General features: G+C 35.0%; 1 protein-coding gene across 1 annotated transcript; it reads left to right on the forward strand.

Moving 5' to 3' along the window:
* LOC109343393 (probable serine/threonine-protein kinase At1g54610) lies at positions 1,495 to 6,127 on the forward strand. The gene is made up of 7 exons (XM_019581642.1): positions 1,495 to 2,163; positions 2,292 to 2,576; positions 3,750 to 4,067; positions 4,575 to 4,802; positions 4,872 to 4,972; positions 5,062 to 5,182; positions 5,771 to 6,127. Exons 1-7 carry the CDS (start codon positions 1,870 to 1,872, stop codon positions 6,092 to 6,094), a joined length of 1,671 nt encoding a protein of 556 aa, XP_019437187.1. The 5' UTR covers positions 1,495 to 1,869; the 3' UTR covers positions 6,095 to 6,127.

Consider the following 15,665-nt stretch of genomic DNA (forward strand, 5'->3'; position numbering starts at 1 on the left):
CAAATTTTAAGACTAGAGATAAGGATTCACTCACCAGCTAGAGGAGGTAGTAGAGTATATGATCGTGTTCAACACAATTATTTCAAGCTTGGAATGCATGATACATTCTAGCTTGAGTGGGTTGTTGAAATATATTTTGAACTATATTTTAGAATTTGGGTAATATTGTATTAGGCTAGTTATAGTTAGAGTTAGTTTTAGTTAGTTTTACATGTACATATAGTTTACTTTCATTGTAAACTACCACTCATTCAATTCAATATGACGAGGAGAAATATTATTCAATTCAATAAAGCTATGATTTCATTCTTTCTTCTTCTTTCTTCTTCTTCAAGCTTTAAGCTTTTCTTCAAGCTTTTGTTCATCAAAAATATTTGTCAATGCCTCCTACCGTTTTAACAAGAGGTGAAAAAGAAAAGTGTGAGAAATAAAGAAATTTTGTATTATTTGATATGAGAGAAAGAGAAAGATATAAAAGAAAAATAATGTTGCAAAAAATATGTATAAAAATAAAAAGTGATATAATATAGGGAGTAATTAAAAGGGTTAATTTTATTATTTCACATTTCCTCTCATTTTCTCCTCACATAAAGAGAGAAATAATTTTGATAGGTTTCATATATTTTTTATTTCTCTCATCTTTTACTCTCTTCTCAACCAAATAAAAAAAGTTTTACTTTTCTATAACTTATCTCCTTTCAATTTATTTCTTCTCTTTCCCTACTCAACCAAATTAAGGCTTCGTGTCCCATCTCCCTTCTATCTTTTTGAAGTATTGAAAGCAAGCCCACTATTTATTATGTTTGGGCATGGTGGGTGGAAGTAACTTAATTTGACACCAAATTTGATAAAACCCTTAAATTTGAGAATTGAATTAATCTGAACCCCTTAGCTATGAATTATTTCCAATATTTTTGCCCATTTGAGCAATTTTTTCTTCTTATTTATATGCACTTTTATAAGTTTACTAGTACATTAATTGATATTTTCATATTTATTTTTATTTGATATTTATTGATTCACACAAATAGTATAATTTTTTAATGATGATAGAGAAAAGGGGTAGAATGGTAGATTAAGAAAAAGATCATACATATCTTACAAAATTAACACAATAATTACATTTTCTATTATGCACTTTTTTCTTTGAGACAGTAGAGTGGAAAATAGTAAATCCCATATTAACTCAGAGTAAATTCCCGGAAAAATTTAGATCAGTTCAAAGTTCAAGCAAGGCAGTAATTGGTCTCAAACATAAAAGTTGAATATTGAGAATTAAATATCCACAAAAATAGAATTGAGGAACACTGCTAGATTTTGTCCCCAAATAATTATCTGATGGTCCAAATATTTTCTATACATTATCTCACACCAGTAATAATAAAATAAAAATAACATTAAAAATATTTTTTAATTGGAATGTTGTGGTTGGACGAGACAAATCTATTCAAATCAATGACTCATCATGGTGAGTGGTTGTGGACTTTCTTTCTGCTTCATCAACTCATAGCAGCCACCATTCCTTCAATAGCAACACCAGCTCAGACCTTTCAGAACCAGTGGCAACTTCGTAATTTCATCATAAACCTATGACCAGTTTCTTTAACGTGCATGCGTAGCAGAGGATCCAATCCTCTCCTCACACTCTATTCTTACTCTTTCACTTCATTAACTTAAAAATACCAAACAAAGCTTTAAAGCCTTTTCCCTCTTCCGAAAATCACCGTCACTTGCCGCCGCCGTCGAAGAAGACGACGGCGTTTATGAAACCTAAATACGCCAGAATCTGAAACAAAGTTTGACGATCATTTTCCTGATTTCATGTGTTTATCGTACTTATCCGCCGCCTCACGCCGCCTTGCCTGACGGATGGGTTGCGTGCTCGGAAAGCATGCCGGTGACGGGGCTCAGCACCGTCACTGGAGTACCAGCCAGAGAAACGTTGTTTCTGATAATAATGCCGTTATGGTTCGTGAGAGGCAAGGGAATCGGCACACCGGCGATTTCCTGGAGAATGTTCCGGTACCGGAACGCCGGCAACATAGACTCGATCCGTGCACGGTGAACCAAAAAGGTTGGCCGTCGTGGTTGATGGCCGTCGCCGGTGATGCCATCGGCGATTGGACTCCTCGCCGCGCCAACACCTTCGAGAAGCTTGCTAAGGTTCTTCCAGAAGCTTCTCTTAACTCCATTTCTGAAATCATTAATCTCTTTTAATTTTTTCTACTTAATTAAATTTTTATTTTTATTAGTGTTTTTTTTTCATTTTTCTCTTTATTGTTGTTGTTTAGATTGGACAAGGAACTTATAGCAATGTTTATAAGGCAAGGGACCTTGTTACTGGGAAGATTGTGGCTTTGAAAAAAGTGAGATTTGATAATTTGGAACCAGAGAGTGTGAAGTTCATGGCAAGAGAGATAATTGTTTTAAAGAAGCTTGATCACCCAAATGTTATAAAGCTTGAAGGGTTGGTTACTTCTAGAATGTCATGTAGTCTTTACTTGGTCTTTGAATATATGGAACATGATCTTGCAGGCCTTTCAGCTGGTCAAGGTGTTAAGTTCACTGAACCTCAGGTACCACAATTTTAAGCTCGGTTTTCATGCTCTTGTTTTTTGGGTACTAACCCCTCACCGTATGGGTAAGGAACTAATCTCATTCGGGGTTGTAGTTGCATCTCCCAATAAGCAACAAGTGTCACTCCCAAGAATTGAATCTTTGACCTTTTGGTCATCCTGAAGATCTACACCATTAGATTAACGGCATGTTGGTTTCATGTTTCTTGTTTATTGTTAAATTTATTTTAATTTTTTATATGCATTTTTTAATCCAAAATCACTTTGGATTCTGATTAATTTGAGTTGAGTTTAAAAGAATCAATCAAGCAGTTTTTGTTTCTTTCATTCATAGGATTTGAACATGAGACCTTGCATAAGAGGAATTCAGCTCCTTGTCACTTGGATCAAATAGGCTTTGGTTGTTTTGCATATATTTTTTTCTTTAAAATAAAATACAAATTGGTAATAACAGCTATGTTTGGGTTTACATTATCTGGTTTTGGGATTTACTTCATTAGATATGTTTCATGTCATTGCCTTACTATGGTTAAAACTAAAAGTTGTTTCATTTGTTTGGCATTAATTTTCTTTGTGGAGTGTAGGCTTTTTGATCTTGTTCCTAGAGCTTTCTAGGCCATGTTGGGTCCCACGCACAGCTCTAAGCATATTTTGTTTTCCTCAACATTTTAGTTGATGTTCACAATTACCTTTAACCCTGATGTTACTCCTTTGGAAGTTCTTTATCAGATCTCTCCATAAAGTAAGGTTATTAATTAGGAATTTCTTGCTTTTTACTCAGTAGGAAAGAAATTTTGCTTTTAGGAAATAAATCTACTGTTATACTTCAATAAATACTAGTATTTTCAGAATTTTGAGAAGCCTACTAGATTATTTGAGCTATGAAGACATTATTATTATTACTTTTAGTTTACTCCTAGTTTAAATGGAAAACAAAATTTGCATATTAAGGAGGGGGTAACTTTATTCACCCTTGCAATATGAATGTTAAATAGTAGAAGGCTTATTACTTATTTCATGGAGATTTTGACACTTAGTACTTGCTATAGTTGTGAGAAGCATTTTAATTATCAATAAGGCTTGAAGGAAGGAAGAGTCATTCATATTATGAAGTATAAAGAAGTCTCTCATACTAAAAGGCTGATTTGTCCCTCAGTATATTCTCTTTGACAGGTCAAATGCTTTATGAAGCAGTTACTCTCTGGCCTTGAGCATTGCCACAGTCGAGGTGTATTGCACAGAGATATCAAGGGTTCCAACCTGCTTATTGACAATGAGGGGATCCTTAAAATTGCAGATTTTGGACTGAGTACTTTCTTTGATCCAATGCAAAAGCAGTCCATGACAAGCAGAGTAGTGACCCTCTGGTATCGTTCCCCTGAGCTTCTTCTTGGAGCTACATTTTATGGTGTCGGTATTGACCTTTGGAGCGCTGGTTGCATCTTGGCTGAGCTGCTTTATGGGAAGCCAATTATGCCTGGCCGGACAGAGGTAGTTTATCTTCTTTATATGTAGCTATTGTCTAAACTTTTGTTTACAGGATAACAATTATGATGACTTCTTATCTGTGTAAATATTTCAAGTACCAATCAGTAGTTTGCCTATGGTTCATCTTTCTCCATACCCATGATCACTTTTAGGCATTGGGTAAGAACAGAATTTCTTTTTCTATTTTCTCTTAGACATCAACCAAGTTGGGTAAGGCAGGGACCTACTTTGGATTTATCATCAACATGATTAGTTTGTTTGTTAGTGGCACTAGCCTACCATCGATTTAGTTTATCCACAAAAATACAGAAACCATATTGAAGACACATACCAATGACGAAGCTGCAACAAAAATGAGAACCTTTTCAGTTTATCATTACAAAAATGCAATTCATCCGTTTCACTCTACCTGTATTCCATTATCATTCATTTCATTGTCTTTTATTTCTGTTCTCAAAATGCATACTTTCAGTATGATATATGATTGACTTTTGGATTGCTTGGTGCTAGGTTGAACAACTGCACAAAATATTTAAGCTCTGTGGCTCTCCATCTGAGGAATATTGGAAGAAGTATAAATTACCAAATGCCACAATCTTTAAGCCACAGCAGCCATATAAACGTTGCATCTCCGAAACATTCAAGAATGTTCCTCCATCTTCACTACCGCTAATTGAAAGTCTTCTTGCGACCGATCCTGATGATCGTGGCACTGCCTCAGCTGCTCTAAATAGTGAAGTGAGTAGTTACTGTGGATTAACCTTAAGTTGAGATGCAATATGTTACACATCTGTTTTCTATTTGCAGTTCTTTACCACTGAACCCTACGCTTGTGAATCATCGACTTTACCAAAGTATCCTCCCAGCAAAGAATTGGATGTAAAACTGAGGGATCAAGAAACAAGAAGGTTCTCTCTCTCTCTCTCTCTTTTATGTTCGATAACTTCAGAACTGATTTAGTCTAGTTCATCATTGATGGTTTTGATTTCATCCTCAGGCAAAAAGCTATGACTGGAAAAGCTCATGCAGTTGATAGTGCGAAAAGAGTAAGAACACGTGAGCATGGTCGGGCCATTCCAGCCCCCGAAGCCAATGCAGAGATCCAAACAAACTTAGATGTATGTAAGACATGTATTTGTTATGTTTCTCTATCCCTCATACTTGGCATCACTTAGATATGCTGTTCTAGTTTTTATTATTCCTTGCCTTCAAACCCAAGTTCCTGTACATTTTCATACAGTTTCACCAGTATCTTTGGTCTGCAATTTCTTTTTACCCCTATATTCTTGAACTAAGATAGTGAGCTTTGGCAGATTGATAAGGTTCCTTGTTTTGTGATCTGGAGGTCATAGATTCATATCCTGAAAACAACCTTTACTCTGCATAATACAAGTAACATTTTTTCATGAAACCTTGCCATTTGTGTGATTGGACAATATACGAAATATAATATTGTCTGGACTCTGGAACTTGAGGCCTAGATTCTTCAGCAGTTTTTACTTTTGATTCTCTGATCATGTCTACCCTGACATTTAATACATTTTTCTGTTGAGTCTTTTTATTCCTTTTAAGTCATAGAACTTCGTGTCAAATTTGATTGGTCTGATGATAGTCTCAACTCTCAAGGTAACTTGATCTTTTTAATTCAGCAGTATCTTATTTACTACCCTGAGCAAACATTACATGTGTTTCTCACTAAATTTCAGAGGTGGAGAGTTGTGAACCATGCAAATGCAAAAAGCAAGAGTGAGAAATTTCCTCCTCCTCATCAAGATGGAGTTGTTGGATATCCACAAGATGAATCACATAAAGGACCTGTTTCATTTGGTGCCACTGACACTTCCTTTGGCTCAGGGATATTCAATTCCAAACCATCTGAACCTGTCAGAAAATATGGTGCTGAAGGACCTTACAGAGGGAGGAAAACTAAAATTCAAGGCTCACGGATGACCTCATCATGGAAATTTATGCGCACATTCAAACCATCAACAATTGGTATTTCAATGAATTTACTGTTTAAGAGCAAATAATCAGTTTCTGTTGATTTTGATATCCTAGAATGAGAAGAAAAAAATGGAAGATTGAAGGGCCCTTTATAAATCTTTTTGGCAGTTTGTGGTGGTTTTTTAATTTTGTTTCCTTCATGTTGCTCCTATTTGTTGTATTTCATTTGCCATAAAGTATTTTCTGTATAAATTACAATGGGGATCCTCACATTTGTATATTTTGTAGAGGATTAAATACCCTGCACTGCTGTACAGTTTCTGGAGCCACTAGTTCTTAATGACCTTGGAAATGTTCTTTGATTTAGCAGGAAAGTAATTTTAATCTAAAAAATGCTGTCATATCTAATGTATGATTGTCATATATCGTTTTGATATACTTGCAGGTTAGTATCTTTAAGGCTTTGAGGAAAATCAATAACAATTGAAGTTCATTGGGAAATTATTTAACTATTGAGTTATTATCCCTTGATAATAACATGGTAGGCTTCGCATTATATGGCTACAAAAATTAATCAAATAGCAATCATACATACAAGAAATAGGCTTATATAACAATTATCATTTTGTCACAAATGGCCACATGTATTTAAATATAATTATTTAACAACATTTTATGACGATATAATATCATAAGTGAATACCTCATATTATGGTAAACATGAATAAAAACAAACACAACCCAAATATCGTAGGTACCAGCTAGGAAAATAAGCAACCTAAGCAAATGGATGGTTAGTCGGGCAAAAACGACAAGATAGTACAAAGATCATCTCTCATATTCCACTACCACATCGTCTGAATAACACAGACCTCTGTCACATGCTACCTATACCCTACTGTGTCTTTCAACAACAAACAAAATGGACCTATAGTGTGATGACATTGACTAATGCAAGTATAAGTCAATGCTCACATAGTACGGACCTGCCAAAGCCACCTAATATGATAAAGACAACTTTTGCCAGTCTAGAGCATACCTGATAGGTCATTTGGTTGGTCAGGCCAATAGCATCTACAAATGAATATTCTCCTCACATTTTCACTATAAATAGAAGATTTCCCCCTTAAGGGAGTTTACTTAACCACTTACATATACTCTCTTACTTGCTTATTAACCTCCAAGTTCTTAACATATCTCTTGACATTAGGGAGAATACGAATGTGGTCTTAGTTTATTTTATTAGAGTTCTTCGATAACCCCTAAACTCAAAGAGTCTTGTAGATTAGGGAACTCATGGAAAATTTTCTCTATGTACGAGTCCTTAATCACTTGTCATGATGATGTATGTGACTTATAGGTTGAAAATATGTGTTTATGTTTGTTCTTTAGTCTTGAGAGAATGGGATTTGAATGAAATCACATTGACTACTGTATATTAGAACTTTAACTTTGCATGATCATCACAAATGTCGCTACTACCACCAACTTATCCAAGCATCACGACTTCATCAAACAATACCAAGCCACAATCAATTTAAAAGGCCAAAATACTTTCACAAGAAAAAAAGAGACATAAAGTAAAGTCACACTTTTATGAAAATCAATTTCGTCTGTAAAACATGTTGGGAATCCTTCCTAATTGATGCGGAAGCAAGACCAATGAATCTTGGTAGATGAACCATTAAATCATTCAATGATGGCTATTATAAAGTCTTGGAATTATTCCTTGACTTTTGAGAATTATGAAGTCCAACTTAGAAAGTTGGAGTAACACTTTTCAAAGTGTCTTGAAAAATATGACAATAATTAATCATTCACTATGTCTTTATGATGAAGTCTTCCTCCACTTCACTATATATAAGGGACTTGTGAGGAAGAGATACAACAAGCAAGTGAGAAACAACATCATAGAGAGAAAGTGAGAGAGTTTATCTACATAGTGTAAGATTTGTATTTCTCGTGAGATACTAGAGAGAGTTTGTATTTTCATCCTTTTGGGTGAGATTGATGTTATCCTCTTTGTAAGAGAGAATCAAATATTGTAATCTTACTTTCTATAGTGGACTAGGTCCCGTGTTGTTTCCTTTTCACATTGAGGGGGTTTTTCCACGTTAAAATTTTTGGTGTTATTCTTCTACTTTCTCTATTTTCTTTATCCACTTGCCACTTCCGCAAGTACCCATTTTGCATCACATAGAGGAGGAAAATTAGTTCTGAATTTCCCAACAAAACATACCCTTGTAATATTTTAAAACTGATAAGAGTAAACAGTTTAAATAATAACAGTAATAATAAAAACTCACTATAGTACAGAACACACTCTCTTTTTCCTTGTATCTCCAAGGTACATCTTGACATCATACATATAGGAAGAGTTTCCTAATAGTACCATGTTCGGGATTAAGGGATATGTCCTACAAGTAGGTCATTGCTAAGGATAATAATTGAAGTCTTGAAGATGGTGCAACAGACTACTCATAAACAAAGCTTTTTTGATAAAAAAAATCTCTAGTGTTCTGAGCCGCTTTCCAAGTGACGCATGTCTAACCCGATCAGAGTATCATATAGGGTCTTGCCATAAAGAGGCTATGATAGCTGTTAGTTGCCTATATTTATATACACGCCCAGAAGATAGAAGGAAAGCTAAGGTGGTGACTAATATTACTATAAAATACCAAAACAATAGCACTTAAAATTGTAATTCAACAACATTTTTTAGACATTATGTATGTAAACGCGTAATAGAATATAAGGTTAGATTCAATAGCGCTTTTGAAGCGACATAAAAAATAGACATTTATCATCGCTCAATGAAGGGAGTGCTATTAAATGTCAAATTTCTAAATAAGACAACATTTCTCTCATACATTCTATCAAACTCATGATAAACATGTTCAACTCCACCACATTTACAATATAAACACCATTCTGAAAAACTAATTCATAAACCATTGCATGATCTTGTCTCCCTTAGTTCAAATCTATTAACACATAAGATTATATGCACTAACGAAAGGGATAAAGATGAAGATGGCTAATCCATGAATTTCAGTATAATAAGAATAAACATATTCAACTCCACCACATTTACAATATAAACACCATTCTGAAAAACTAATTCATAAACCATTGCATGATCTTGTCTCCCTTAGTTCAAATCTATTAACACATAAGATTATATGCACTAACGAAAGGGATAAAGGTGATGAAGATGAAGATGGCTAATCCATGAATTTCAGTATAATAAGAATCAAATCAAAATTTACACAAAAAATAAGGATGAAAAAATAATAACCAAATACAAGAAATACATACAGAGATTGTAAGTTTGATAAATCACCAACGACTCTGGCTAGATTTAACCTTGATAAAGTCCAATATTATAAAATAGATGTAAATGCAAGTAACAAGAGTGAATCAAAGAGAAATAAATGAACTAACATAAGACAACAATTCACCTTATGCTTGACGATAGAAACCAAAAAGTGATAACTTGCTTCAAGCGAGAAACTGAAAACAGAAAAAAAAGTTAACATGTGGAGAAAAAGAAGAATAAGAGAAATAGAAAACTGAATGATACGTGTATTATTATGTGTGATATTTTGTTTTTAAATCTGCAAAGATTTGCGCTTACTAAAATAAGTATTGTTTGAATGTATGACATTTAACGATGCTAACCGAAACAAGCACCGTTAGAAGTGTGACTTTTAACAGCACTTACTAAAGAAAACAAGCACTGTTAAATGTGTGATATTTAACAGCGCTCACTAAAGCAAGGGTTGTTAAACGTATGAATGTATGACTTTTAATGGTGCTCACTGAAGCAACCACTTTGAATGTATGAATTTTAACGGCGCTCATTGAAGCAAGTGTTGTTGAATGTGTATTCACCTATCATATTTAAGAGCTCTTACTTCACCGAGCATTGTTTATTCCTTTCCACCTTACCTTGAATAGCATTTAATATACAAGCGTTGTTAAATGAGCATTGTTAAATGTCAATTCTAGCATAGTGTAAGTTGGAGTTAAAGTTATCGAAATATAAGAAAAGAGACACTAGTTGAAGTTAAAGGAGACACTAGTTAAAGTTTTGGCTTATAGTCTACTTAGGCATACTTTTGTATTCCATGGGTGTTAGGTATCATTGGACAAAACACATCTAAAGGAAGGGGTTAAATATGTGTAGGAGTTATCAATTACCACTTTTTGCACTGAAGCCCTATTTTGGAAAAAACCACAGTTAATTGATTAGATGTATGCCTTAATCGATTAACACATACAAAATAGTAAGAAGCATAGTGGCTTCTTGCACAACAAGTCACCGACATTCAAGAACAGATAAAGAATATATTTTTATACAAAATTAAACTAGATACAACAACCTAATAGTATCCACAATATCAGCCAATATCATGCAATAATAAGACTTGAAATGTAAAGAGATTAGAGATAGAAATAGCCTGCAACAAGGAATTTTATCTGGGTTTGTTTGCAGGTCCACTTGCAAACTACATCCAGACCTCCCCTTCTGATCTCGAGAGATTTTTCTTCACTAATATTGAACAAAATGTATAGTTACATGCAAACTTCCAATGCAACACTTAGACGCTCCCTTCTTGAAACCAAGAACCCACTTTCTTGGTTTGACTCTCTCAATCGTCTAACAAAACCTTTCTTGCGATCTAGCCCCAATCAAGAACTCGTTCTAAACTCAAGACCTCTAAGTCTTGGTGAAGACACACAAAATCTCTTAGGTGATAAGATACCAAGAGACAAATTCCCTTATTACAAAACAATACACAAAATTGAGTTTTATAAAGCACACTTTTGCTCAAAATATTACAATTAAAAACTCAACTAAAACCCATATACAAAACTCACAAGATAATATGAATATGTATGAGTTTATGAAAATGCAGAAACACAAAATTTTTACCCTAAAATTCTCTTAAAGAAATACAAGAAAACATGCAAGAAAAGATAGAAACGTTTAACATATAAAGCACATGCAATATGATGATGACAATCAAAGCCTAAACATGATACTATCTCTCTATCTCACAACGCATTTCACTATGCCTATATGACACAATTAAGCACAAAAATATGCACCTAACAATTTCTAAAAATGAATGATATGATGTTGTACACGTTCTGAATTCATAGTCTTTATAGAAAACAATTTCGAGTCCTAGTTAATCGATTAAGTACCCATTTAATCGATTAACAGGTTGTTGGGAATAACTATTTTCTGGTTTTCAGTTATCTGTTGGAACTGTAATCACATTAATTGATTAACACATCTCTTAATTGATTAACTGACACATTTCCAGCTTATTGATTAAATGGTAAACAACCTATATGTTATGCTTATCAACCATACATGTTTTACCAATATATTATGCCTAAGATACACAAGTAATATGTATGATTAATGCATGAACACATAATGATCTAGATGAAATGTCTCATATAAATGAAATGATTACTTTTAAGGCTTGTGAGAATTGCATCTAGGTTTACCTAACCTAGACTCAATATCTAAGGCACACATCTTAGACTTCTAAAAATTACTCTATTAAAGAACCTAGTCTAGATATAAAACCTATGAGTCCACGACATGTTGATTTGTTGAATCATCTTCAAGCTTTCACTAAGTCTTTGTCTTCATCAAAACATAAGCAAAATCCAATAGTGCTCCACTTGACAATTTGCCACTTTCAATGAGCACCTATACAAATTTGTGAGGTACTTTTTATTATTGTGCCCTGTAATTCATTCTAGTCAGTAATTTTTTTTTCCATTAATTATAGCTTCTTGTAGTAGACGAAGATAAAATAAGAAAAGACATACTCTCTTGTTGCTCCTTTTGCTTAGTTAGTTGATTCTTTCTTCTTCCTATAACAAAAGTAAAAAAACAAAAACCACACGAAAGAAAAATAAAAGTAAAAATAATCAAATTTATATAGGGTCAAAGGTATTTAAATCAAAATAAGACAACAAAATATTTCGCAATGCTAAATATTTAGATGAAAGTCACAGACAACGGTGACATTTTGCTATCTGACAAATTGAGTTATTATAAACAAGTATAAAGAATTATTGTTTCCATGGGGCTTGAGCAATATTAAGTCATTCAACAATAATTATGGTCTTAAGCTGACGGAATGTCCACATGTGGGTTTGATTTTAGAATTAAACAACTAGAAATTAAATTAAGATTAAATACAATAAAATGTTTTTGGGTTAGATTTTACTATTCAACCTTTCGACATCACAACGATTTAACTAAAAAACTGTCCATACTTTACTTTCTTCAATGTCATTTCTTTCTAACATTATTAGTGTCCTAATGATATGATCAACAATTCACCGACCATCAACTCCTCCAACGATTAACAAAGTGACTTGTAATAAGCTTAGAGGTTATATTGACTAATCAATCTAACTGTACTCCTTGTAATTAAGCCCACTAGATGATATATTCTAATTTAAATTCAAACATGTGATTTTTTAATAACACATTCAACATCTAAAATCATACTTTAGGTGATCAAACTAACACAAGCATTACAAACAATAATAAATCATTGTGTAAACATGAAATGGAAATGAATCATAATAGATATATCAAACTGAACAATTACATCCAAGCCCGATAAGAGATGAGTTAGTTACTCATTTCCATTATAACCAACAAAATGGAGAAGATAAGATGAAGACCCTCAATGGAAGAGCACAAGGTGAGCTCTATAAGGTTGTGACTTTAAGTCTCTCTCTCCAATGGATTATAAAAACCCTAAAACTACAAGCCCAAGCCTTAGAAATCGTAAAATAAGAAAGCGGGGAAAGTTAAAGTTTAAAATCATATGTTTTTCCTTTTAAAGCTACATAAATTAGTGCATTTTCCCTCAGCGAAAATGTCAAACTAGATATCCCAAGCTTGTTGTCTAATTATCGTTTAGAAAGATGTGGCTCATTGAGAAAGCACAAATTTTATGATTTCACCTATCCAACTGTTCATCTTGAATATCCATATGTTAGGAACATTAAATTCAAAAATCTTCTCAATCAAACGGTAAATAAATGTGACATCGCAATATTTCTCAAATTGCTCTAATATTAATCCTTGTATTTTATTCCAAAATATACCTAAAAATAAAATATTAACTATGAGATATCGATAATTTCATACATAAACAAATTATACGAAAATTTAGCCAATTAACTACAAATGTAGTCAATTAGAGTCGCAAAGTGATAGCAAATTTATCCAAAAAAATGTGTAAATTTTAAACTTATCATGTGACTATAGAAAATAAGGAGCAGAGGATCCAAAAAGAAGTATATGTTCCAGGAAGACAAAGAGGTCGAGCAAATAAGTGTGCTTAATGACCCACACTAGTAAAGAAGCTAGTTGCAAAGGTCGTTAAACCGACACCACAAGCACCAATTGTTGTTGCACCCTTGGTGCCCAAGAGAGCTCAGAAGCTCATGACAATAAAGGAAGAGAATAATGATGATAACCTCTCGAAGAAGATCAAGATGATAAATGCTGGTACTCTGCCTTCAACAATAACTAAAAGGAAAACATCATTGTTCTTTAATGGATATTAGTCTCGTAAGTCGAGCAGGAAGGTCAAGAAAGAAGTCTTCTGGAAAATACCTAAGTTGAGCTTGGACCTATTGGTGGAGGTACCTGAAAAGATTCTCTGACGATCAAGTCAGTATGAGAATGATGAGAGATGATAGAGAGCTAAAGTTAGAGAGCAATAACAAATAATAGAGAATAGTGAATATTTCCTTGTGGGGGGATTCCCCTATTTATAGTGGTAAGAAGGATGGAGAAGTTCTTGGCAGGTACAGTCGACGTAGCCGACCATTTGGGCTTGTCGGGCACTGCTTTATCCATGTCATGCAGATTTAACAGGGTCGTACTCAATGTATAATTGACTTGTAGTTTGTAATAGGTCTGCCCTTGTCGTATTGGTAGGAGGTTAGATGGAATTTACAGGCAGCGTTACAGTATGTTGTTGGTAGTGCGTCAGGCAGGATGTCAGGGCAGTGGTCCTAGAGTCGGCCCAGTGTGTTCGACCTAAGGCTAGGTACCTGAATAAGGCCAACACAGTCAACGTGGGATAATCGATTAACTGCGGTGGAACAGTTGCCTCTAGTCTAGTAGGATGGTCAGTAGCCGGACATGCTAGTAGAATTAGACGTTTCTATGGGTCTATGAAGGTCAACCTTCAAACATGGGGACCAGTTGATGGGGTAGAGCGGTGCCACAACCGACCTACCATATGCTTGGTAATTGAGCATGCCAACATGACTTGGTTATTTATGTCGCATTGGCCGAGTGATTCAAAGGGGTCAGATGATCCAACAATTGATTGTTGGGCATCACTAGGTTCTTTGGTCATTTACCACGTGGTTGGCTAGAGTTACCTTGGTCATTTGATCATTTTTGGTGCAGGTTATTTATTGCAGGCGGCCTGTCAGTACGTCTTCTATCTCGTAGTCGCCCTTTGCCTAAGATTTCGTGTCTCCGTTGGATTGCACTTGAGTGGTTTTTGGACGACCAAGATGGATATGGAGTTTGGGCTACGAGGGAGGCCCTGTCATTTTTTTTAAACAATCCCTTCATTTCCTTTACCTTTTATTTGCTCAAGTCTCTTTGTTGCCGAATTTGTTCTCCTATCGATCACTTCAATCTTCTCTTTCGACCACCTCTTTCATCCTCCTTACTTTAGGTAACTTCTCTCTCTTCTTCTTTGTATAAGCATGGTACTTTTTATTACGTACGAGTCTAGTGCAAATGATGTGGAGGTTTTGTTCGGACCTCCGTCCATCTTGGCCGCTTCATCATCTCGACATTGCCAGCCTAAAGGGTCAACCTCTATTCGTGATATAGGTCGGGCTACTGAGAAAAGGTGGTGCGATTTCTCGCTTCCTACCCTATTGCCCGACTGGAAAAAGTGAGAGGCCAAAAGAGGAGGGAGGTTGGTCGAACGAGCAATTCTACTTGAGAAGTGGCTACTGATCATGGAAGAGGAGTCCAGTTCAGGGTTTGATGCTTCTTCTCGTAACATGTCACTAATGGCGAGAAGCTATGCTACTAGGGCTGGCCAATTTACCATCCCTGATGGTCTGGATGGGAATGACTCCCCATATTGGTAGGTCGACCATGAGGTGTTGTGCACATGTAGCTATTTCACTTATGGGGCCAAGCCTAAAGTCCAACCCCTAGATCAACGAATGAACAATGTTGCCTTCTTGGCTCTACAGAAGGACGAGAGGGTATGCAAAGATCTTATAGCTGAGAAGAAGGACCGCTATAGCTTCTATATGTATGAGGCTTATTCTCGAAATATCGGGTTGCGTCTTCCTCTAGATGACTAGTGTGTGGTCATGCTGAACCATCTTCAGGTAGCCCCATCTCAGTTGCACCTGAACGCTTGGGGTTTCATTCGAGCATTCACCTTCAATTGCAACGTTAGTGGTTTTCCTTGTACAGTGAAACTCTTCTTCTAGATGTTCTGGGTAACACACAACACGAATCTAGATGAGGAAAAAGAAGGCCATCGAGAGCGGATGTGTCTTCAGTTGAAGAAGACTTTCCTTTTGCCTAGAATGGCGACCATTATCAGAGGCCTC

The sequence above is a fragment of the Lupinus angustifolius genome, chromosome LG03 (assembly GCF_001865875.1).
Source record: "Lupinus angustifolius cultivar Tanjil chromosome LG03, LupAngTanjil_v1.0, whole genome shotgun sequence".
NCBI classification, from domain to species: domain Eukaryota; kingdom Viridiplantae; phylum Streptophyta; class Magnoliopsida; order Fabales; family Fabaceae; genus Lupinus; species Lupinus angustifolius.